Genomic DNA, 26849 nt, shown 5'->3' with positions numbered 1-26849 from the left:
TTGCAGTATGTGGGCCTCTCACTGTTGTGGCCTCCCCCGCTGCGGAGCACAGGCTCCAGACGCGCAGGCTCAGCGGCCATGGCTCACGGGCCCAGCCGCTCCGCGGCATGCGGGATCCTCCCCCACCGGGGCACGAACCCATGTCCCCTGCATCGGCAGGCGGACCCCCAACCACTGCGCCACCAGGGAGGCCCTAAAATTAATTTTTATTGGAATATAGTTGATTTACAATGTTGTGTTAGTTTCTGCTGTACAGCAAAGTGAATCAGTTATACATATACATATATCCACTCTTTTTTAAACATGGTGGAATTACATGCAGAGTTCACAGATCTTCATTTGAGAACAGAGGGCCCTGCTTTAGCAGATATGTGGACAAACTGCTTCTCAGAATTTTCAGCAAAGAGGATTAATTTTGACTCAGTGTTGACTTTCTGTCTCAAAGTGTCATTTCATGTGGTTTATTTGGTAATTTGGCATGGTACAAAAAAATAATAATAAACTCATATTAGGTTTGAATATGTGGCATATAGTTTTGCTGTAAATATCAAAAGGATTTGCTTTAATTTGAATTAATTTTAATATGTACTTTAATCAAGTAAATTATTGTTTTTCATCTTTTTATTTTTACATTTTCTAAATCATTTTATTTAATATATGTCTCTTGTTTGCTAGCTTTTGCCTTGTGATCCCATCTAAAAGTCTTTTACTTATAACAGACAAGTTTGACCATTTAGATGAAATGATATGATAGATATATTTGATCTTAATATGTCATATTATTTTGTACTATGATTTTGTTTTTTCTTAACTTTTGGAGTTCAGTTATTTTGCTAGGAAATGGCACATCTTGGGTTAGACACAAACAAAGCCAGAAGGCACAAATAAGCTGTGTGAACAGGTAGCCTAGACTCCTATGTCATCTACTACTATAGAAATGACACCTCCAGGACATAGTCTTATGGCAGGTTCCCTTATGATCTGCTGACAGAGTAGGAAAATATCTGAACTTGGACTACTGATGGGTTAGCTCAGTATGTGGATGGAAGTCAAAATTTGACTGCTGTTACAGTGTAGACCTAGTTAGAAGTAGACCTTGAATGACAACAATAAGAGAAAATTCTCTCAATGGACAGAGCTTCAGGCTGTGCACTTGGTCATTAACTTTGTATGGAAAAAGGAACATACAGGTAAGAGCTAAGAATCATGAGTGGTGGCAGATGGCTTGGCTGAATGGCCAAGCGCCTGGAAGAAGGAAGATTGAGAGATCAGAGATAAGGAACTCTGAGTAAGAAACATGTGGTTCGATACATGGAATTTGGCACAAAGTGTAGATATCTTTTTTATCCCATTTTAATGCCCATGAGAGCATTAACCACAGAAGAGGCACTAAAAAAACAAGTGGATAGAATGGCTTAGATGACATCAGCTTTATCATAGCCACTATAGTGTGATCCAATGGGTGCATGAATGGAGTAGCCTTGGGATATAAGCTAGGTATCACCCAACAGCATAAGCTCCTATTCACCAAGGTTGATCTTGTTATTATTGTCATTGCCTAAGTGAGCAACCTGCTGGCCACAGAGGCCAATGCTGAGCCCCCAAACTGGCACTATCCCTCAAGGAAACCAATCAATCATTTGATGGCAATTTTTTTGCTTTAGGTCTTTCCACTCCAGAAAAGACATCAATACCTATTGAATAGATGTAATCAGAGTTTGAGTTTGCCTTTCCTTCCCCCAGGTCTTAAGCCTCAACTACTATTTAAGGGGTCAGAGAGTATGCGATCTGCTGACACAGGATCCCACGAAACATTGTATCTGACCAAAGAACCACTTTACAGCAAGGAGGTTCAGCAGTCGGCACATGATCATGGGATTCTATCACTTGTTCTTATCACATACCACCTGAAACTGCTGGACTAACAGATCAATAGAATAGGCTTTTGAAGGAGCAACTCAGGCAAATACTCTATATGAATGGGCCACCATTCTCCAACAAGCAATATATATACATGCATACATGCTAAAATAATGACCATCGCATGGTGTTGAACTCACTATGGGTAGAATACACAAGCCTGGGAACCCAGCCACTCCAGGTTCCTGAGTCAAGAGACCAGCAGAAAATGAAAAGAGCTGCTATCCTGGCAAGGGTAATTGGCCACAGCATTAGGAGGAGGTTGGGCTGCTGTTACACAGTGGGGCATCTGTAGGCACTCCCTTGCCCAATTTTGATGTAAATGGACAATGGAGTAGTCGCAGCCTAAAAAGGGCATGGAGACCAGGGTCTCAGATCCCTCAGGAAAAAGCATCTGAGTCACCCAACTAAGAAGCAACTTAAATCAGCAGAGGTGCTAGCTGAAGGTGAGGAGAATCTAGAATAGGTGGTGGAGGAGGAAGACTATATCAGCTTTCTTGTTGCTGCTGTAATGAATTATCACATATTTAGAGGCTCAAGAATTTGTGTTGACAAATTAATTTTCTTACAGTTCTGGAGGTAAAACGTTGAAAATGAGTCTCATTGGGCTAAAGCATGGATAGTTCATCTGGAGGCTCTGAGGGGAGAATCCAATTCCTTTTCTTTTCTAGCTTCTACAAGTTGTGTGCATTCCTTGACTCATGGCCTCCATGAGCCTCCATCTTCAAAGTACATCACTCCAACCTCGCTTCCATCATTCCATCTCCTTCTTCTGCCTCTGACTTTCTTGCCTCCCTACTGCAAGGATCCTTGTGATTATACCAAGCCCACCCAGATAAAAGAGAACAATCTCCCCATGTCAAGATCCTGAACTGTATTACATCTGAAAAATCCCTTTTGCCATGTAAGATAAAATCCATAGGTTCCGGAGTTTAAGATGTGGACATCTTTGGGGAACCATTATTCAGCCTACCACTGAGACGATGAGTACCAGTTGCAGCACTGATACCAACTGGAGTGGTAGAGATCAATCAGCATCTCCTAGAAGCTGTTTCCGTATGGGAAGAAATGATTACATAAAGCAAATGGACTCACATGGTGCCAGGGGTAGACTGTAGTGGAGACTATGCTACACTGCCCAAATCCCCTGCTAGGAAAAAGACACTCATTTTCTCAGCTGGTTCATGGCCAAGTTTGCCTGCCAAAACTGTCCTTGGTCAAAGGAAATGGCCTCACCCAAGATTTTGTTTCTCCCTTGGAGCAGTCATTTTAAATTGGGCCCCTGGAACCCAGTTACCACAGAGCTTATATAGATGACATTGAGAAATGTACTAAACCATGCCTAAACAATCATTTAACAACAAATAGCAAAGAGATTTTCATTTGGTTGAAACAAGCCTCAGTAAAAGTTGAAGTTGCAAATCAATGAAAGCACATGGCATATATATGTGTCTTGGTTCATGAACACAAAGGTTCAATAACTTCCATGCTAAGAGAGTACTGAATTATTAGGAAATTTTGAAAAAGGTGCCTTGGAATGAGGCTGGAGTGTACAGGATAATGTCAGTGAGATTGTTGAACCAAAGGCATATATTCAAAGATTTCTAACTAGCAAGGTTGAGCAGCTGTCCATAAGGATAAATCACTTCACACTGGTCATAAGTTCTGCTGATGTGTTAATATATTAGGTATAGGTGCACCAGTTAGGAACCTTCTTATTACTGTGAACCTCTTGAAGCTAATAATTTCTTATTCCATACCACTTCACTAAACATAAAGAGGTTTCTCAACTGGAAATTTTATATATTCAAATTCCTATGTGTGACATGAAGAAAAATTTATTCTCTAAAAAGGAGATTTCCTCCAGTAAAGGGAAAAACCTGAATTAGTAGTTAACTGCTTCCTTCAGCAGATATTCAAAAAGACAAAGCAAAACAAACAAAAACAAAAAACAAAAAACCCCAACCTTTTAAATTGTTTTAATGATGTAATTGAATAGTTTAAAGCTTTTTGGTGAAGAATCAGCTTTGAAGTTAGGGTTTTACTGATTCACATTCCAGGAAACACCCTGTTCTTATGAAATATATATGTGTTCATGTGTATGTGTTTATGCTTGAGCACAACATTGGGTTAGTACCCATGCATATTAAAATGAATATCTTCCAAGGACCAGATCTATTTAATAGCAAACACATCAAGCTGAATTTAGAGATTCATTCTCACAGTGACCTGGTCATTGTCAATTTTAAAGTAATTTATCCTAAAGTAGTGGGCATGTCAAAATGAAGGAGTAGGACAATGAAAAAGCCACGCATTGTGCTGCTCCAGGTCTAGTTATCAGGATGGATCACTCCCACTCAGCCGTAGACACTACACCTCCACATCAACATCCATTAGCCTTTCAGTCACCCTTCTCTATGCTGTAAGCAGTCTTCAGGGAATGGCCTGCTGGCAAAAGGGAATGTGGAACCTCTGAAATAAAATGGTTAGTGGTGGGAAGAGTGGATTTGGCATGAAAGTAGAGGCTTGAGAGAGAAGAAGGGAGACATCTTATGGCAAAGGATGGACCATTTCTCTTCCCCTTTAGAGACAGTATAACATAGTGGTTATGAGCATGGGCTCTTGGGTCAGACTGCCCAAGCTCAAAGCTATGTTCTGGTCTTATCAGCTCTGCAATCTTGGGCAATAACTTATCTCTCTATAACTCAGTTGCCTAATCTTTAAAATTGGAATGTTGTTAATATTTACCTCCTACAGTCATAGTTGTGAGGATTAAATGAGCTAACATACAGGGAAAGGATTTACAACAGTCTGTGGCACATAGTAAGTACAGATAAAGGTTAGCTATTACTATGTTTATTATTTCTCTTAAGGATACCAGAACCCTAAAAGCCAGCCTTGGGTTTATAACTTACAGAGAATTACAGATATTGCCTTCTATGGTTACAATTTTTATACATTTATTCCATAACCACTAATTAACATTCAGCACAAAAAAGACCACATAGTTACTCCTCGGTTATGGTCACATTCTACATTGGCGTCCATACTGATAATCCTTTATATTTGTATCACTCTTTCCACTTTAAAAACCACACCTATATGCATACCTCATTTATTTTACCATTCCAAGAATCTCCAAAGTCAAGACACTAACACTGACAACAACAACAAAATCAAAAGCTGTCCCAGAGATGATAATATCACTGGGGTTCCCAGCAGAAGCAAGTATAAAACTACTTTGAGGGACAGAACACTCAACCCTCGAGCAATTCAGTATTCACACAAGTAAAATCCTTATTTAAACACAACTAAAGAATTCAAATTTATAAAACACTCAAGGAAATAAGAGACTGAGTTTCTAATAAGCAGATTAGATACTCAAAAATTTCAAGTAATAGAATTATTGATCTCAAATTATGCAATTATATGTTCAAAATGATTCAATGTATAAAGGAAAATTATTATTATTTTTTTTGCGGTACGCAGGCCTCTCACTGTTGTGGCCCCTCCCGTTGCAGAGCACAGGCTCCGGACGCACAGGCTCAGCGGCCATGGCTCACGGGTCCAGCCGCTCCGCGGCATGTGGGATCTTCCCAGACCGGGGCACGAACCCGCGTCCCCTGCATCGGCAGGCGGACTCTCAACCACTGCGCCACCAGGGAAGCCCCAAAGAAAATTATTTTTATGAACAAAGACCAAGTCACTTTAAAAAGGACCTAAAAGATGTCAAAAAGAACCGAATGAAACTTAGAATGGAAACCAAATGAAACTTGGGTGGCGACCAAATTCCAACCCCCAAAGACTCAGTGGATTGGAATATAGAGCTGAGGAAATGAAAGAACAAAGTATCACATAGAGATGGAAAATATAAAAGATTAAGAGACATAGAGTTCCAAAACATTTTTTTCCTGTGATGAGAACCTTTAAGATCTACTCTCTCAGCAGCTTTCAAATATGCAATACAGTGTTATTAACTATCATCACAAGGGGGAAAATTTGTAACTTTGATGGTGATGGATGTTAACTAGACCTATTGGGGTGACCATTTTGCAATACATACAAATATCAAATCATTATGTTGTATACCTGAAGCTAACATAATGTTATATGTCAATTATACCACAATTAAAAAGAAAGAGAGACATGGATAAAATAGGATAGAATATAAAGGATATGAGGCAATTCTTTTTGTCTGCTTTGTTTACCATTATATTCCCAATATCTAAAAACATTGCTGGAAGATAGTAGGTACTCAAAACATATTTGTGGAATGCATAAATAAGTAAATAAATAGGATTTCCAGAAGGAGAGATTAGATGGAAAAGGCAATATTTGATATAATATTTAAGAACTTTCCAAGTTTGATAAAAGGCATAAAACTCAAAATCACAAAACACAATGAGGATTAAGTAGAAATACACAAATAAAACCACATCTAGACACATAATAGTGAAAACCTATAACATCAAAGACACAGAAAATATTAAAACAGAAGAAAGTAGATTATGCATAAAGGAATGACAAACTGACAGCAGATTTCACAACAGCAATAGTATAGATTACTGAGGAATAAAAAGACTACAAATCTAGAAATCTATATCCAGGTAATTATCATTCAAAATTAAGGGCAAAATAAAGACAAAAAGTCTGAAAAACAGAAGAACAAACATTGAGAGGGTTTATTACTAACAGGCCTTCACTGAAGGGGCTTTAAAAGGTATACTTCAGGGCTTCCCTGGTGGCGCAGTGGTTGGGAGTCTGCCTGCCAATGCGGGGGACACGGGTTCAGGCCCTGGTCTGGGAAGATCCCACATGCCTTGGAGCAACTGGGCCCGTGAGCCACAGCTACTGAGCCTGCACGTCTGGAGCCTGTGCTCCGCAACGAGAGGCCGCGACAGTGAGAGGCCCGCGCGGCGCAATGAAGAGTGGCTCCCGCTCGCCGCAACTAGAGAAAGCCCTTGCACAGAAATGAAGACCCAGCACAGCCAAATAAATAAATAAATAAATCTTCAAATTTATTAAAAAAAAAAAAAAAAGGTATACTTCAGAAAGTAGGAATTTGGATTCAAAAGAAAAAAAAAAAGGAGGAAGAGAATAAAAAAAAAAAAAGAATGGTGAGAAAAGAAACAGTACCTTAGGTGCTCAAAGTAAGGATTGGCTGAATTTAAAAAAACAAATCAGTAATTTTAAAGAATAGTTTTAAGGGCATTAAACAAGGTAGAATAAAAGTGCTGCTTAAGAATATGTAAGATGAGTATTAAAGTGTTCCAACTTCCTTGTGGTAATAGGAGGAGAATAGAGCCATTGCGTAACTTTAGACAAATTCATTATAATTTATCAGATGTAAGAAGGTGTCAATTATAAGACCTACCATTATGAAGAAAGAGAAAAATGTGCCATTTAATTGTGAGTTACATCATGCCTTAAAGAAAACCTTATGCACGACATGAATTCGTTTCTTTGAAATTTCTTTCATCTATTCTAAAGGAATTGCCTGTTTCTTCTGCTTTCAGTTGCACTACTTACTATATTTTATTTTATTCTTTTTTCTTACTATATTTTAATAGGCAATCTTTTACAAATACCTCAGTAATAAAAAGGTGTTTTTATTTTGTTTTGTTTTCGGTTCCATAAAGTTCTCAGTTACTGTTTTGCAAGAAAAGATGGAATTTCTATCTTTCCCCCAGTGATGAATATTTCATTCACTAACACAAAATTTATACCCTGGTCCTCTCTTTCCATGCCTTTCTGCATTGCTAATAAGTTTTTGTTTCAGTGCCACATTATATTAAGAAGTTTTGAAACATTTTAAATGTATATTTAACTCAATATTGGTAATAATAATGCACATAATTTAGTTGGAATGGTAACAATATACAAAGCTATTATAAGTTCATGCATACGTGGGCAATGACAACTATATTATGCCTATTGCCTGGCCCATAGCAACTGTCAGATTGCAATCAATTATAAAATGTATACTTGTTTCAGAGATACAGATATGTGAAAAGTATCTTAGAATTGATGAAATATAGTGAGTATGTTTGCTAAAATTTTAAAGGTAACTACTAAGAGACTAGAAATAGAAATTTTAAATTTTTAAATGCCTCTCTTAGCAATTGGCAGTCCAAGCAAAAACAATTTCATTAAGCCTATAGAAAATTTGAACAATATAATTAATAAGAATTCTTTAATTGACAAGCTTAATATCTTATGCTCAATGATTAGAAAATATGCATTCTTCTTGGGCACATATGAAACATGTAAAGAGGCAGGCAGTATAGTCTGGTGCTAAGAACAGTTTCTGAAGCCAAACTCTCTGAACTTGATTCTTGGCTCTACAATTTACTAGCTATATAATCTTGGACAAGTTAAATTACTAAACTCTCTGTGTCTCAGTTTCCTCATCTATAAAATGGGGATAATAGTAGTATATTTATCTCAAAAGTTTAGAAAGGAGTAAGCATATTAACTTGTGATAAGCTCTTAGAACAGTTCCTGGAACAAAGCAACTGCTACATAAGCATTAGCTATTACTGTTTGCACAGATTAGCCATAAACTACGCTACAAAGCAAGTCAACCATTTCCAAACAATTGGTATCATGCAGTTAACATTCTTTGACTACAATGCAGTTAAATTTTAACTCAACAAGATTACAAATATTCTTTGGGACATTAAAGCACAACCTTCTAACTTACTTATGAGTCAAAGAGTGAATCACAATCAATAAAGTATTTAGAATTTATAATGAAAATACTATGTCTCAAAAACTTGTAGGATGAAGCTAAGTGGTACTTAGCAAGAAATCTATCATCTTAAGTGCTTATATTAAAAAATAAGAAAGTAAAAAAAGCAATAAGCTAATCATACAACTCAGGAGATGAGTTAAAAAAAAAAAAACAGAATACAACCAGAGAAAGAACAAAGAGGAAAATTATAAACATTAAAAAAGAAATTAGTAAGAAAGAAAGATCCTATATAGATGCTAAAAGCTTTAAAAAAAGACAAAATTCTAAAAATATTGATGAAAGAAAATATCAGTGAAAAAGAGCATTTAAATACAGATGCAGCAGAACACACACACACAAAATAATGCAAACATTTTTATGCCAATCAATTTGAAAACTCAGATAAGATGTATAATTTCCTAGAAATTATATTTTACCAAAAGTGACTGAAGCAAAAATCCTTCCATTTTCTTCAAAGAAATTGAATCAGTACCTCAAAAATCTACCCCAGAAAACCAACCAAACAAACAAACTCATGGTGCCCCAAGGGTGTTCTGTGAGATCAAGGACTAGATCATCACCACCTTATAAAACTGTTGTATATAATAGAAATGTGGAGATATTTCCCAACTCATTTTATGAGACTAGTATTTATACTTTGATACCAAAGCCAGGTAAAATTAGTAGAAGAAAGGATAATTATAGGCCAAGCTTACAGTTCCAAAGCTCCTTTAAAAATATGAAACCAAATCAGGAAATATATTTAAATAAATGTAAAATTTTATTTTATCCCAGGAGTGCAACAATGGCTTTATATTTTAAAAATCTATTACTGCAGTTCACCACATTAACAGATTAAAAGGGAAAATTGGATTATCTAGAAAGGGCAGAAAAAGCAGTTGATAAACTTTAACAATTCTTAGAAAAATACAAATGAAAGGGAATCTCCTTAATCTGACAAAAGGTATTAACCAAAAGCCTGGAGCAAACATTATACTTACGTTGCAAAGTCAGAAAGCTTCCTTTAAAGAAGGAAAAAAGTATATCTGCTATTCCTATTCTATTCAACATTGTTCTCAAGAGCTAGTCAGGACAAGGAGACAGAGAAATCAAATAAAAGACGTAAGAATTGAGAAGGAAGAAACAAAACCATCATTATTTTAAGATAATGATTGTATATATAAAAAATTCCAAAGAATGTGCTTCTCTTTTCTTAAAAAAAATCCTTTCTTGTACTCCCTAATTCTTTCTAATTACCACTCCATTTCCCTGTTCCTCTTGATAGGAAAATGCCCAGAGTTGTCACGGCTCATTTTCTCCAAATCTCCTCCCATTCTGTCTTAAACTCCAATCCAGTTTTCACTCCTCTCTACCCAATGATACTGTTTTTGTCAAGTCACAATGACCTTCATGTGCTGCAATAATGGTCAGTTCTCACATCACTTGACCTATCAGCAGCATTTGACATCCTCTGTCCTTGATAGTGTCCACTTGGCTCTCAGGACATCATGCTCTTCTGACTTTCTTCCTCTTTCACTGGACCCTTCTCTCAGTCTACTTTACTTATCCTCCTTCATCATCTTTTTGATCTTTGTGCACTGGACTCAGCCCTTGGACTTTCTTCTTCTCTGTCTACACTCACTCCCTTGGTGATCCCATCCAGTCTCAAGGCTGATGAGTTCCAAAATTAAAATGTCCAGCCCAGACTTCTCTGCTCAACTCCAGACTCATATATCCAACTATCTACACTATTATCTCTGCTCAGATGTCTGACAACTCAGACTTTACATGTCCGAAGAACTCTTGATTCCTTTCTACCTCTCCCCCAAATCTGTTCCTCCCAGTCTTCTCCATTTTACTTAACAATAATTTTATCATTTTAGTTTTTCAGGCCAAAAATCTTCGAGTCCTTTCTCTCTCTCTTTTTACATGCCGTACCCATATCAATGAATCTTGTTTGTACCGCTTTCAAAATGTATCCAGAATCTGAACACTTCTTATCACCTCTATTGCTCCAAGAGTCTCTGTTGTTTCTCATATCTGGATTATTGCAGAAGCAGGTTAATTGGCTGCCCTGTTTCCACTTTTGCCTTTTTGCAGACTCTTTTCAAAACAGGAAAAGGAAAGTCAGATCATGTTACTTCTCTGGTCAGAACTCTCCAACTCTCTGCCCAAGGACCAATATGATCCAGCCTGCCCTTTCCTTCTGACCCAATCTCCTATGATCTTTCCACTTTGCTCCCTCTGCTGCAAGCACACTGACCTCCTTGCTGTTCCTCAAAAACTCTAGGCTGCCCTCAACTTAAGGACCTTTGTACTTGATGGTTCCTCTACCTGAAATGATTTCCTGTAGGTATCCACAGGTAATGCTCCCTCATCTCCTTCAAGTTTTGCTTAAATGTCATCTTCTTAGTATGGCCTGCCTTGTCTGCTCTGCTTAAAATTTCAAACCTCCTATTTTATGTCCCCATTCTTTGTTTTATTTTTCTACATAGCACTTATCCTCTTCTAATATACTACATATTTTCCTTATTTATTTTATTTTCTGCCTCACCCAATTAAATGGATGAAGGCAGAGTATTTTTTTTTTTTGGTCTATTTTACTTACTCCTATGTCCTCAGCATAGAAGTGTCTGGAACATAGTAGGTACCTAATAAATATTTGTTGAATAAATGGAAAAAATTTATAAGTAATAAGAGAGTTGAGGGAGTTTACTGGACATAATATTACTATACAAGTGTCATTTATACTATTATCACCTCAAAGATAGTTGGAAAATATAATTTTTTAAAAGGGTACCATTTATAACTTCAGCTAAAAACATAAAATATTTACAACTTTTAAAGAATGTACAAGACTCAAGGGCCTTAAGAAAAAAATCATAAAACCTTATTGAAAGATATTGAAGAAGATCTAAATAAATGGACAGATGAACATTATCTACAGATAAAAAAATGGTACCATAAAGATGTTAATTTTCTTCAAATTAATCTATAGGTATAATGAAATTTCAATCAAGATACTGACAGAATTATTCATGAAACTTGAGAAGCTTAATACAAAATTATTAAAGAACAGAAATGAATCAAAACAATTTTAAAGAAAGAGTTTGGGGATACTCATCCTATCGGATATCAAGATGTTACAGTAAAAGGCAAGCTGGGCTTCCCTGGTGGTGCAGTGGTTGAGAGTCCGCCTGCCGAGGCAGGGGACGCGGGTTCGTGCCCCAGTCCGGGAAGATCCCACGTGCCGCGGAGCGGCTGGGCCCGTTAGCCATGGCCGCTGAGCCTGCACATCCGGAGCCTGTGCTCCGCAACGGGAGAGGCCACAACAGTGAGAGGCCTGTGTACCGCAAAAAAAAAAAAAAAAAAAAGGCAAGCTATATTTGGAGTAAGAGACATGCAACATGCACAAAGTGACAAAGGATTTGTAGAAAAATATACAAACAAACTCCTTTAACAAGAACAGATTCTTTTTAAACCTCAAGAGAAAAATGGAAAGAAAAAAAAAAAAAAACCCAAACCATAAAGAGGTGCTTTACTGAAAAGAAAACTCAATGGCAAATACCAAATAAACATATGAAGAAATGGCCAGACTCCCTAATAATGAGAGGAGTGAGAGTTTAAATAACAATCAGACACTGCTTCACTTAAACTGACACTTTAAAAATCTGATAAAAGCAAGCATTGATCAGGAAATAAAGCCACTGGGACTCTCATACTGTACATGTCTGATGGGAGTGTAAATTGGTAAAACCACATTGGAGGGCAATTTGGTGGTTTATCAGAAAATTGAAAGTACACAAAACCCCAAAATTAGTTGTTTCACTACTGATTGTGTACACTAGATATTAAGCACATTTGCCAAAATTGTTAATTATAAGAATGTTTGCTGCAGCACTGTTAAAATAGTGATTGTCCATCAAAAAAAGACTGGATAAATAAATTATGGCATAGTCATGTGATGGAATACACTATTGCACTGAAAACAAAAGTATTGGAACTACATGTACCGACATAGATAAACCTCAAAAACATAACATTGAGACTTATGACGCTATTTATATAAAGTTTAAAAACATGAACTACAGTGCTATAAATCATTTCTGAGCCATGCATATGTAACAAAGAAATAAAAACACGTATGGATAAATACCACAACAGGATATTGGTTTCCTTAAGAGAGGAAAGGGAGGAGCATTGGGTTAGAGAGACACATGCAGGTGATAACAATTTTATTTAATTTCTTAAATTTGGTGATTTTTGTGTACCTAACATTTTTTTATTGTTAAAAAATTAAAGAGAACTGGAAGACGGGTAGATCGATTAGGCATGGGTGAGCATCGTGGGAAAGGTGGTGCTGAGAGTATGAGAAGAGGCTGAATAGATAGGGAGAGAGTCTCACCTGGGTAGTCTGGAAAGAGGGAGCCTAGGTAGTCCAGATAAGACTTGAAATGAAAAGACAAAACTTAAAGGTGTATTTGGGAACTTAGAATTTCGAGTGAGAAGTCACTTTCTCAAATCAAGCCTGAGGATAAAATATCTTCCAGCTCTGTTTTAGAGTAACTGATGGGAAAAAAGGACATGGACTGCAGAGCAGAGTCTAGTAACATTCGATTGTTTTATGAGTGACTTTGGGGGAAGGATTAGAGGCTTGCTTACTGAATTTTCAGATTCTGCAAAGCTGGGAATGATAACTAATATATTGGACAGAATCATGGTTTTTTAAAAGGTATAAACATTCTGGAATGAGGGCCTAAAGACAAGAATATTATTTCAATGGTTAAAATGTGACATTCTGTACTTAAAAATTTTTTTTCAAGTTATCTGATTACAAATCTTGATTTAACCTGAGGGTCTTGGCACATCAAAGGATAAAATGTGGCCAACTGTGTGATGTTACTATTGAAAAGAAGTTTTAGAAGCAGAGTATCTGACTAGAATCAGCAACTGTTCCAAGCAATTGGTTCAAGTATCAGGCAATGATAAATTACAATAATAAATTTAAAAGATTCCAGGGGAGGGTAACCAAAATTCTGAGAACATAGGCTACAAAGAGGCATCCTCCAAAAATCTGGAAAAAAAGATTGCCCTTTGAGGATTAAACAAACAAAAAAACCCCACTTGTATGAGTGGGATTAGCTAATAACTACAGGGCTAACACAAGACACTACCTATACATGGGTGACTTTACAGGTAAGTTAAATACAATCTCAGGGAGGTAGGGCTAAAATGTGATTATAATAGAGGAGGAAGACGCCTAATCAGTAACAATATTCCTTGTCTAGAGAAAGACTGAGTAAATAGAGTCGGGGAGAATAGCATGGAACACACAATAATTCTGACAGACATGAGTTATACTTTTCATTATAAATCACTAAGTCACCATTATATTTCATACTTCTGATAGCATGATTTAAATAGCATTTCTCACATACTGACAAAATTGAGTTTCCAGACCAGAGACTGGTGTAAACTGTCCCTGCTACAGGCCCTTCTTTGTCACGAAAAACATAAGGATATTCAGCTGGGAAGAGAAGCCAGAGGTGAGACCTGATACCTATCTGCACATGTTTAAAGTTCTTCTTGTAGGAACAGAGGTTAGATTCTCTTGATTGTTGAGGGCAGAGAATAGAACAAAGAATAGTAGAAAGAAAATACATGGACTGCGATTTTATTAGGCCAAAGGGGGGAACACACTAACAATTTGAACTTCCAACAGTGAGACAGCTATCTCTTTGACAGTTAGGATTCTTTGTTCATAAGCAGCAGAAAAAGTTTGGATAACTGTAGCAAAATAAACAAACAAATAAAATAATTAAAAGATACGAGGTGGCTTGCAGATTTGAAGGGAAATTTGTAGTATCTAGCCTTAGAAAGGCAATGACTGAGGCAGCTATAGTCATAGAGGGACAGGAAGCGAGGTCTGTTTCTTTGGGACACCATCATCATGATAGCTCACCCTTTGCTGATTTCTTTCCTAGAATTACTGGGAAAGAAAATCTGATTGGCATAGCTTGGGTCAGGTGTCCCCACTCCTGCCTTCCCCCCTCCCTGGCAAAGGCAAAGTAGAAAACCTTGACTCAAGGCCCCATCAAGGAAGGCTTCATGCAATGGGAAGGGGCAATTTACCAAAGGAAAATGGAGGAGCAGGAAAAAAATATCAGAAACCTACTATGTCCCCATCATTGCAAAAACAGAAGGAGAGGCCACCTATTTGTCGAGAATCCTAAAGAAGGGATTTCTGTCATGGAAGGAAGTTGGACAAGACAGTTTAGAAGGTCCTTCCAGTTCTATGTTTCTAAAGAGGAATTGAGAAGTGGAATTGATTACTGAGATCCAGGGTCATTAGGAAAGGCCTGAGAAGGAATATTTATCTGATCTTGGTTATAAGGGAAGGATGAGATGCAGCTAACAGGGAAGTAACCATAGAGTAGGCATGGTCGTTCAGGGGACTGATCACTGGCATTGGTTATTGAATGTCATGGGTATTGAGGTATCACGGAAACACTTTGAACAATGGAGAGACATGTAATAAAACCTGGCTTAGGAAATCTAAGCTGGTAACTGTTAGTAGATTGAACTAGAGAAAGGCAAGGCCAAAGGCAGGGAGATCAATCGGTTTGAGAGCCTAAGCCAAGGTGATAGCAGCAGGAAGGGAAGGGAAGCAGCAGATGAGAGGCATTTCTCATGCAGTGCCTACAGAATTCACAGGAAAAGGCGAGAGTGAGAGAAAGAGATCAAGAATGACTCCAGGTTTCAAACCTGGAGATCTAGGAAAAGGGTAGTATAACTGGAAGAAAGGTGACAACTTCTAATTTAGATATATTGAATCTGAGGTGATGGATATCAATTAGTACGAGCTTGAAATTCAGCAAGAGATATGAAGGCTGAAAACATAGATCCTGGATTCCCCCATGTAGAGATTGCACTTGAGGATATATGAATAGATGACTTTCTATAAGAAAAGTATAATGCAAAAGGGCAATTAAGTCCTTTTAGAAAGAGGTAACCACTAAGAACTAGAACCACCAGAAATCATTTCAGGAATAATGAAACTTGAACTGGCTTTTAAAGGAGGGGAGGTGGGAAGGAATGCCAAACAGGGACATGTTTATAACTAGGATTGATCAGCAAATTTCCAAACTGGATTGATCAACATGATCCCTGCATTTAAAAGTTGGAATGATCTGCATGATTTCTCTAAAAAAAAATTATTCTTTTTATTCTGCCACCTATCTACTCTGTGCCATGGTTACAGATAGAGAATGGAAGCAATGGGATGTGACAGGAATTAGTAGACGTAGATCTCAGGAGAATTACTAGCTCTCCAGACCTACTAGTCTCGTGGGATGCTAAGTGGAGGGCTTAGAGTATGGACAGTGCTCTTGATGACAAAGGACATGCCAGCCTTAATGGTGCAAAGTGGGGACACATAACAGAACTCACCAGTCCCGAAATTCTGAATTTGACATCTGTGAGACAAAGCAGTTGATGAAGAAACAGAAGAAATCACTGACACTAGTGACCTCTAGTGGAAATAGGCTTCAGGGAAATATAGATACAGATACCTAGATATACATATTTTCCATTAGATTAGATAAAATCAGTAGCACATTCAGCCAGTTTATTTCCAGAGGAGTGCGAAGGAAGGGACTGCTGGAAATAGCACACAAATCCTACCCAGAAAGCGGAAATGTTCCAGGAATACTTTGTTTTCTGACTCAGACTAAGTTGATTAATTTTCTGGACACATAATTGCTGTCAAAGACATTACCTGAGAAAAAAATAGCATTTGGGCAGTGACTTCACTTGTCACTGGGCGGACTTGGCACGTTAATGGCAGCCAACAAGAGAACATGCTGACAGATTTGATGAGGAAGCAGCACTGGTTGCTGTTCCTTTTAAGCATCTTTTCATTATGACATGGAAGAAAGCTGTTATCTCTGAAATATGTACATATTTGCTATTCAGTATTTTATGGCCGGTGTCCTGTCTCTTTCCTTTGCCTGGTGGGTGTTTGTGCCAAGTGTTGGCAAAAACACTGTTGAGCTGGGAGGATGGGAGGGGATAACTGGTGGCCTTGGCCTTTGAAATGGGACCAACCTCCAAGCACAGTCAAGAAGATCAACATCAGACCACGCCAAGCACTCCACACGCACTCTCTTTCAGAAGTGCTTTCAGGATATATAATCTTGACACTGAGCAAAAGCGAAGGAATGGGAGGGTTGATGGAGGTTTTAAGTTTGTCTCATCATACTGGGGGCTAATAATGGGTGAGTTGAATTAAATGGGTGGGGGGGTGTAGAAAAAGGGGCAAAGGAAAGGTTCAAAAAATGGAGATTATACAGAAGCAAACAGAATCAGCGTTATTAAGCCCTGGGCAACTGTCACTTCTGGCAGCAGAGTGATAGTTGTCCTGGTCTCCTATTACCTGTGTGGCAGGAGGTGTCACCTTGCCTTCTTTCATTATTTAACCCCCATCTCACACGCTGCTTTGTTTACTGATGCTCTTGTTCAGCTTGGTGGGTCTGCTTTCCCCCAGATTTGCTCCCTCTCCTCTCCATGTCATTTCACGGATGTAGAAACAACCTTTAGACAGCCTTTCGTGAGAATTCCACTCTGGTCTGTAATTTCCAGAGTTCTGGTCTCTGTGAATGGGCAAAAGGTGGTCTGGCTGCTCCCCAAGTCAAAGACTTCCCTGGTATTATTTCTTAGATGCCAGCTAAACCACAGAGAAGAGTTAAGAGAGACCAACATGAGTGGTCCTTCCTCTTTCCTCTGCAAAGATCTTTTCCCCCAGGATTTGTACAGTCATTTAGCTCCAGAATAGGTCATTTCAGGGGTCTAGTCTAAGAACGAGTTTACTTACTGAAGATGAGCTAATGATTTTAATTTGCTCCAAGGCTTCTGTCAGGCTGTCTTCAATCTCAGAGTCATCTAAGGAGAAGAGGTCGCCGGCTCGTGAAAGATCTTTTTGTCCCAAGACCAGTCTGAAGAGTTGATGCATGCTGAGGAGTCTGATAATCAATGGACTGTCTGTAGGCCCAGGACCATGTGTCTCAGTCACCAGAGGTTAGTGAGACAAAAACATGTAGCAGGACATAGACTTCGTATTCCTTGAAAGGTCATTTTTCTCCAGACTTTGAGGTCTTCTTTGACACTCTCTGCAAGAGAAAAAAAATGACACAAGATAGCCTTTAGTAGGACGGCATGAGCTCAGAATGTGAACTTGGTGCCCAGAAGAGAGAGAGGAAAACAAAGACATTTGGAAATGTGCATGGAATCACAGATTCTGGCTTGGTGATCTTCAAAAGAACTCTTTCCTTATTTTGTCTCAAGAAGTCCTGTCAAAAATGATTATATTTCTCCAGAATTTAATTTGAGCCTCAAAAAAGCAGCTTAAATCCCCTACTTTTCTCCTTTCTATATCCTCTCCTTCTCTCCCTGCCACAAGGAAACAATTGGACCAGCAACAAATATGCCCAATACTTGCCAGATTTTCCCCAAACAGATTCCCATGGGAACCAAACAGAAAAGGGCAATGAAAGGAAGATAGAACACAGGAAACACCTTTTAGGCCCACTGCCTGTTTCCTGGACATGGAAACCAATGCTTAACTTACCTCCTTGGCTGGGCTTCTTTGCTGTATTGACAACAGGAGCTTCTTGAACCTCAGTCCAGAAGGTGCCCTATTCTTATGTACTCTCTAAACAAATGGCTATGAAATAAAGAACTCTGCCTGGGAGTATGAGACCAGATAAATCTCTATAGAATGTGAGCGTGAACTTGAACACAGAGCTTGAAGGTGAGAACTTTGCAATGAAGGCTAAAGAGGAAGGGTTTTAGGATCGGGCAATCTTCCCTCTATTCCCAAAGTTGAAATAATAAAGTCCCACTGTAGTTCTTACTTAACAGCCCACAGAGAGTAAGGCAATGGTACCAATTAAATAACTGATTATTCTCATCAGATTCTTTCTGGGCCTAATAAAACCATAGACCATTTGCACTGGTAGAGACCTTAGCAATCATTTCATAACCAGGGAGGTTTAAGACTTCCTTGAGGCCTCGCGGTAGCTGTGGCGGTGCTCTTCTCCTGATCTCAGGCCAGTGGGTTCCCCTCAAGTTTACATTAGAGTGGAGTCACCTCATACATACGGGTAACTTACAAGTGCAGCCACTTGTTCCGAGAGTGAGAGCTGAGAGTAATTTAGGTAACATAAGCAATGTATGTAACATTAGCGATTCTGGCCAGCATTTCAGTCTGAATGTGTTCCTCAGAATGAGTGTGAAAAGGGAGAGTCTGCTGCTCCCTTGGGTGTCCCCCCGTGAGCTGTCACTGTGGCAGCACCTCTCTGTGCTGAAAGCACTTTTAAAGTTTAAAGATACGTACTCTCCATACAACATGCTCTCTAAACACAAGCCAAATCCCTCATCAGGCACCTAACTAAAGAAACTATCTGTAATATTCCAAACGGTACAATTTATAGGCCATGGAAGAGATGTCAAGGGTAGTATTGGCTACATGCAACTTTTTTTTTTTTTTTTTGCAGTACACAGGCCTCTCACTGCTGTGGCCTCTCCCGTTGCAGAGCACAGGCTCCGGACGCGCAGGCTCAGCGGCCATGGCTCACGGGACCAGCCGCTCCGTGGCAGGTGGGATCCTCCCAGACCGGGCACGAACCTGTGTCCCCTGCATCGGCAGGCAGACTCTCAACCACTGCACCACCAGGGAAGCCCCCTACATGCAACTTTTGCACTACCTACCAGCTTTAGAAAAATGACGCCCAATACTTACATATGCTTGTCTATATGCCAGATCCTGGATGCTTTGTAAACATTAACTCACTTAATCATCATAACAACTGTATGAGGCTATTTCATTCCTATTTTACAGGTGAGGAACACAAGGCATTAAATAACTTGTCTAAGCCACATAGCTAGTAGATTAGAGAGCTGGAATTTGGACCCAGAGACTCCAGTGCTGGGCTCCCAGTTCATAACTGCTGTGGACTGATGATGACACGTAAGGCTCCACGTGAGGCTCCCGTTAGGAGTAGAAACCTCATTAGTAACGTTTGAGGATGAAGATATGGGTAGGGTCATAAAGCAAGAAAATGAATTCCTCTTGCCTCCTACACTGACCCTGCATCCTTGTCCATCTACACCCTGGAATTTAGGCTAACCAGAGAGCAGGAGAGTCACAAGGAAGAGAGGCTTAGAGGATGAGAAAAGAACGAGAGGGGTGGGGAAGGTTCCAGGGGATGGGGAGAGAGGAGAGTGAGGATCCTACAAAGGACCTTTGCATCCTGGCAAATGTGAAGGGGTGAATTACAATATCTACAAGAAAAATTAGGGCAGCGTTTTCCTGAATTTTCCCCTGCTCCCCTCGCCCTCCCCCACCCAGGTATTTGCAATGACAGAGTCTCCGTGAAATAATATTCAGGAAAATAAGGTATTGGATGGAAATTACTTCACCTTGACCAGTCAGCTTGTTGGTCACTATCAGGCACTTCTGGAAGCAGATTGAGCTGCCCCAGACATAGCAGAGCTGGGACTCTGAGAAGGAGAAGAAATACGTGCTGGGAGAGAGGGGCACCCACAGGGTTCTCCTGGGCTCCTTCTTTTTTTTCACACTTGCAGTGACACCTGGTGTGGAGTCCCACACTCATGCTTCCAGCTGCAGCTGCTACTTTTGTGTGTCCACCATGTGCAACATTGTTGTTCAACACATAGTAGCCATACATGAAAACTTTCACACATCCAGGGGTGGAGGAGGGGGAGAGGGGCTTGTACCAAACATTCTACATTACAAGGACGGCCCAGAGAAAAGCCCCCGAGGTACTACAAAAGGAAGTTTGGGCAAGTACGAGGGAGAGAGAGATCTCTCCTAGGGGAAGATGATAAGGAATGGGTCTGTGGAGGAAATGGTGTTTAGCCAGAACTTTCAGGTTTCATTCAGTGCCTGTGCGCTGAGTACATACTAAGCCACCTGCCTGTCTGGGGCCCCAGATTCAAGTTCCAGCCCAGCCACTCAGTGGTCATGGGGCCTTTGGTTCATGCTCTTCCCTTCCCCAAGCCTCAGTTTTCTCATCTGCAAAATGTGTCTACGGCACACCTCATCTACCTCATCAGGTTGTTTTGAAGATCAAAGCAGGTAACACAGAAAAGAGCACTTTGTAAAATAATGACACCACCAGCTGATGTTTAGTGGGTGTTTACCATGTGTCAGGCACTAGTCTTGAGAGTTTCCCACATAACAAGTCACTGAATTCTCACAACAATTCCATGCGATGAGAAACTGATGTTCAGAGAGGAAAACAAGCAGCCCAGGGGGACCCAGAGAGTAAGTTGCAGACTCAGGATTGAAAGCAGCTGGTCTCCTAGGACAAAGCCCCTCTCAGGACTGCGTGCAGGTACATACATGACTGTGCATGGTAATTACTGAGCTGCCTCCCTTCCATCCATCCTCATTTAAAGAGCACCCTGCATCCTTATCCAGTCCGCCCTTTCCTGGATAAGAATCAACAGGGCATGTTATTTATTTTTCAGCAGCTCTGGTCAATGTTTTGCTCAGGTGTCTGGCTTCTCTTGCTGCTCTCTTTGCAACAGCCCAGAAGGTTAGAGCCAGATCAAATTTTACCTCATCTTCTGAGAAACTTCGTACTCTTATGAATGTCATAGTCCTGTGGCCTATATGTAGGTGTACATATGCATCCACCGTCCACACACAAGCACATGTAGGTACACACACTAGGATACTTCCTATGTACCAAGTTCTTCACTAGACACTTTCTTCTCAGTTCTCCCATCAACCCTGCAGGTAGGTATGATTACTGAAGAGGAAGCAGGACTGGTGAGGTTAAACATCATGCCCCAGAGCCAAGATTCACATCCAAGTAGGTCAGCCTCCAAATCTTCTACTTTCTATGTTACAAAAACTGGCTTATAAAATTCCTTTTCATCCCCGACTTTGGCCCTCCTAATTTCTTACCCTAATCTTTAAGAGACCCTAATCTGACACCCAGGTTCTCATTATTCAGTCTACATTTTTTAAGCAGATATTGACTAACAAGTCGGGTTTCTGTATGGAGAAACAGACACCCCAAAAAGAGAAATGATTCTGAACCATGCACAACACATTTCGGGGAGTCCCAGCTGTCCCCCGCAAACGCGCTTTACCTGCGTGCTACTCCTCAAAGGCGCACTTGCTGCTAGCTGCTACTCAGCGGTCTATTTTGAGACTGGGCAGCGGACTCCAAGGGCACAGGGAGTGGAATCTACTCAGCTCAGTGAACCTGAAGTTGTTCATTGCTGTGCCGGGTTCAAGAATTCTAGGAATGCAGCCCGATGCCACTGGCAGCTCTGGAGCTGGTCAGGTGACAGGCTGCGCCTCACCCAGTGGAGAGTTACCTCTGAGTGAAATGCTCTGTTTCCTGGGGTGAAACAGAAAGCCTGCTCCAGTAAAGTGGAGCTGTTTTTAACAGCGAAAACAAAACTGCCTGTGTTCATGAAAATCTATACTTTCCCTGAGAAGAATGGAGGGGAAAAAAGCCACGCAGATAACACGGTTTCAATAGGAACTCAAGCAGGTGAATGGGACGGCTATCGGGAGCCATTTCCCAACATCCACCCCACTCCCCTCCCCGGAAGGGAGGAGAATTGCAGCTTAATTAACACTTCCCTCCCCCTCGAGATTTCACGTACAGAGTTTGAAACACTGAGAGTTTGTTCAGGAAGAGTCACATCTCCTAAAGAAGTCATCCTTTTGCTCAGCCTCTAGATCAACATTGTTGAAAGTTTCAGGATGCAGGAAGTTGCTAATCAACAGAACAAACTCACTCGACAAAGATGCATACCCTGTTTTTTCCCACTTTATTTGCTGAGAGATTCTTAGATCAGACTTAGATTGGTACTTTAAATATTGCATCAGTACTCAGAGAAAATGTTTATCTGCTTCATCTATTGATACTGCAGAGGAGAAAAAGGTACCAAAACCCTTCCTTACTGTTTCAAAAGTTAGTGACACATTTTTAAAACATGTTTTAAACTACACTGTTCTCTACCCCTAGCTTGTCTGTTCCTATAGTAGGTCTGCTCGTCCCATGGAGTCACCTATCTGCTGACAAAGTGCACAAAAAGCTGTGCTGCAGATAAATTCATCTGCATGATCACCAAGATATGAACACTGCAGGTGTCTCCCCAGGGGTGCTACCCCATAAAGGTGTGTGCTCAGGGTGGCCACACACCTGCCACTGAACCAGGTCATATGCTTCTGGAGAATAACCTCTTAAATCTTCCTAAACACTTGGTGGTCAATCTATTTTTATGCCATCCACACGTGGAGGACTGTCCCTTAAAGAGTTTACTGTATAAAAATAGAGAACCTAGTCATCCGTGAGAAGGTGTATTCTCTCACTGATAATTTTCTGATACAGGAGCTGTATTCTATTCCCTTTTAATGGAATAAACTATATTTCTTTTGTCTTCCCTCTAATTTATCCTCTATTCATTATTCATGGTACTTATCACTAGATTTTATTCAATTTTCTTTCTTTTTTTTTTAAAGCACGTTCTCTGCATTCAAAGACCTTATTCTTTTTTTCTTTTTTAAAAAAAATTAATTTATTTATTTTTGCTGTGTTGGGTCTTCGTTTCTGTGCGAGGGCTTTCTCTAGTTGTGGCAAGTGGGGGCCACTCTTCATCGCGGTGCGCGGGCCTCTCACTATCGCGGCCTCTCTTGTTGCGGAGCACAGGCTCCAGACGCGCAGGCTCAGTACTTGTGGCTCACGGGCCTAGTTGCTCCGCGGCATGTGGGATCCTCCCAGACCAGGGCTCGAACCCATGTCCCCTGCATTAGCAGGCAGAGTCTCAACCACTGTGCCACCAGGGAAGCCCCTTCTTTCATTTTTAAATGAGCTTAGGGTCCAGAATTGGACAGAGTACGGGGACCCAGTAAGAAGAGCAGAGTGTTAAGTGTGGGGGGACCTGGACACATCTGGGCTCAGCTCTGCCGTTACCTGCAGTATAAACCTGGGCAGATTAATCAACCTCCCTGAGCCTCAGGTTCCTAATTTGCACCTGAGGATGGTGCTGTGGGTTGTTGGGAGGTTTAAAGAGATTATTTCACACAGATCTGGCGTATAGCAGCCACACGAAGGGTGACAGCAGTCATATCCTTAATAATATCCTTATCCTTGTAGGTCATTCTCCTGTTTACATGTCCCCATGCCATACCTTGTAAATGCTAACGATGGCTGTACTGCTACCTGACATTGAATTCACAGCCTTAAAGATGCCTAGGTCTTTCCCATTTGTGTCATATTTATATCCTAGTTGTACTCTCCCCCAGTCTTAAATCTGGGCAGTTCATACACTATCTTGTATGTGTCCCTGTTGATTTCTTGGCAAACTTGCCTTGTTCTCTTGGAGAGACAGCTTTACTGTGTTGCTGTCCCCACCATGGCCAAACAGTAACAGTGAATTTTTTCACAGAGCGGATATGGACTAAAATACAATGTATCTCAGACTTTTTGTGGCCAGGTAATCCAAATACCTGAGCTTTCTACTTAAGTGTCACGCTCACTCCCATGTTTATTAGGAAGGAGGGAGGGTATGATTCCCTCCAGGGCACCAGAGGGAAAAGTTCTTTATGACTTTTCAAGGTGACCTACGCTGAATGGGTGCTAATAAGACATTGCTGGTTTACTCTATTATGCATCAGTAGATTCTGCTAAATGAAAACACACTTGAACCAGAGGACTTAATCATCCAGCTATTGGGATACCACTTTTGGGGGGATTTCAATAAACATAACTATCTCCGGAAGACAAATTATTATGAAGAAATGAGCCTCTAGCTTCCAACTCCAGGTTAGGGTATTCTCTGGTTTCTTCACTTCAGATAATTCTAGAATAGCAATATTTATTTACATTATGCTTTGGACAACACTACTGTGCATCAAAAAATTCTCATTTTATTCACCTCTGTTTAAAATGCCCAGTGACTGACTTAGACCCATTTGGGTACTAGAAACTTTCAATAAAGTTCTCAGATTTTCCCTTGAAAGAAAGGATTAAAGATCCTTTTCAAGGAGCATCTTTTTCACACAGTGTGAAAGACCTACAGGCGTTCCCATGGGAATGGGCCGCATACATTTCAGCCCTTCCCACAAGATGTCTATTGTTCCCTGGGCGTCTCTCGGCTCCCTCTGCTGTGACATGTTGCTACACTTCACCTCTACTGAAAGCCGTTGAGGCTGGGTTATTCCAAATGATGCTAAAGGACTCAACCCTTGGTGTTTTTGCTAGAGCTCATACAGTCTAAGTTTGTAGCAGCCTTGTTATCATAAGCGCATACAAAGTATAGGTTTGGTGACCTATTTAGGCAAGAGCTCAAAAAAATCTACTTAATTTTGAAAATGTATTGCAAGTTATGAGAACACAAATAGATAGGAAACATTTTATCAGGAATGAAGGAAACATCTAGCAAACTTTCTAAACCAAGAATTTGTGATCTGTCATAATGATTTCAAGGTGTATCAATTTTCATTTGTAAATTTTGACTTCACAAGACTCATTTGCTCTGGAATTGATACAAATCTCACCAAAAAAAATTTAATTCCAATTTTTTGGGTTTGCTTTTCCAGAGAACATATCCAGAGTTGCAAATTACAAGGAAAATTCAATGTTAAATGTATCTTTATTTACATTTAAATTTCATATATTAAACAATTGCATGACCAAGTCAAATAATGCCCTAAGTAATTTTTTTTTCTAGACTTTAAATTGAAAACATATATAAATGTCATGGAATTCAGCAGTTGAGTACTATAGCAATTTAAATATGTATTTGAAAAACAAAAAAGTGGCTAGATTCAGTTATGATTTGTAAGGTAACTGAAACATCAAGGGAAAAAAATGACAGCAACAACAAACAATAATGGTGACTGTCCTCCCCAGTGACTGTAATGATGCCACTGAATTTTCTTTGAAAATCATAGGCAGAGCCAGTTTCTTTGCTGGTTGCAAAATGTTTCTTGAGGTAAACAAAAGTATGAAATAGAAATGAGCCTAGACTATTATGGCATAAAACAAAAATGCACATTCTGTGAATCTAGAAGCACAGTTTTCTGCTCCAGAGGCCTAGAGACATGTTTTAATAACCCACAGAGAGGTTGCTTTTTTTTTTAATCGTAATAACTGAAAAGCATGCATACATGGGAGCATGCATACACAGCTCCCAAATGCACTTTATCTGCATAATCAGCCACAGACGCTGGAAGTTTCTCTGCCCCAGTCCCGAAGCCCACTCCTTGCCCCAGTACCGCTTCTGACGTTTACTTTAATTAGCTTTTGTTTTTGCTGAACAAAAGGACAGGAAAGAAGACAGCCATACCTCTTAGCACAGGAAACTCTGGCCATCATAGGAAATAGATGGAAAAATGCTTGATCTTTAGAGCAATTCGGCAGGAACCCACGACCATGCTCAGAAGCAGCCCAGTCGCCCCTGCCTGGTTCTGTCCTGTTGGCAGGCAGCAGCCGTGTTTTCCTGAGCTGCTTGTCAAGCCTGAGGTACACTTGATTCCCTCCCCTGGACTCACCATGCTGAATCGAGCAAATGAGTAACTTCTCCTCCCTCTTTCAAACTTCTGCTTAGTGCTAACAACTGGCACAAAGCTTCGCTTATTTCTGCAGTAGATTTACAGAAGCCTCTCAGCAGATCCGTAGATTGAAAAGAATTAGATTTGCCTAACAACCAGCAATTTAGGTGCTGTTAATGAATAGCTCACTCTAAGGAATCAAGGAAGTTTTAGGTTAATATCAGATGTGGGGCCTTTTATCAGGCAGGCATCAGTGAAAAGGTCTGGGGAGGGATGGAGGGAGGAATGTAGTGGAATGAGATAGTATTTAAGCCAAATATGATAGAAGAAAAATACCACAAGAGAAAGAAAATAACTAGTCTCAATGAGCAAACAATCTAACTATATTAGTATTGCTAGTGAAACCCTGAACAACTGAATGAAGCATCTAGTAGCACTAGAGATATTTCCAAGCCAGCACTGTCCCTTCTTGTGCCCATCCAAATTGCTAATTCACTTCCTCTTACCATCCAAATATGGAACTCCTCTTCTCAGGCCTAATACACTGAGGATCCCTTACAAGCAGTCCTACATATCCTTACATCTCTCTCTCTC

General features: G+C 39.9%; 1 protein-coding gene across 6 annotated transcripts in view; it reads right to left on the bottom strand.

The window, feature by feature from the left end:
• Positions 1-26289, bottom strand: part of VEPH1 (ventricular zone expressed PH domain containing 1) — a 282767-nt gene extending 256478 nt beyond the window's left edge. For 5 of the 6 annotated variants that reach the window (XR_014294337.1, XM_082624457.1, XM_082624455.1 and 2 more), the window contains exons 1-2: positions 26051-26177; positions 17526-17820 (exon numbers count right to left, since the gene is read on the bottom strand). Coding sequence is in view for 5 of the 6 variants with exons in the window: in XM_082624457.1 (XP_082480583.1) it covers positions 17526-17663 (138 nt within the window). In the remaining variant the exon portion in view is untranslated. Of the gene's footprint in view, positions 1-17525; positions 17821-26050; positions 26178-26255 lie in introns of those variants that run through there. The other variant, XM_082624456.1, reaches the window with a different exon arrangement.
• Positions 26290-26849: the final 560 nt, after the last annotated feature.

This window comes from Mesoplodon mirus (assembly GCF_964341445.2).
Source record: "Mesoplodon mirus genome assembly, chromosome: 6".
Classification (NCBI taxonomy): domain Eukaryota; kingdom Metazoa; phylum Chordata; class Mammalia; order Artiodactyla; family Ziphiidae; genus Mesoplodon; species Mesoplodon mirus.
The sequence above is the reverse complement of the archived record's forward strand: the minus strand, read 5'-3'. Positions and strand labels throughout refer to the sequence as shown.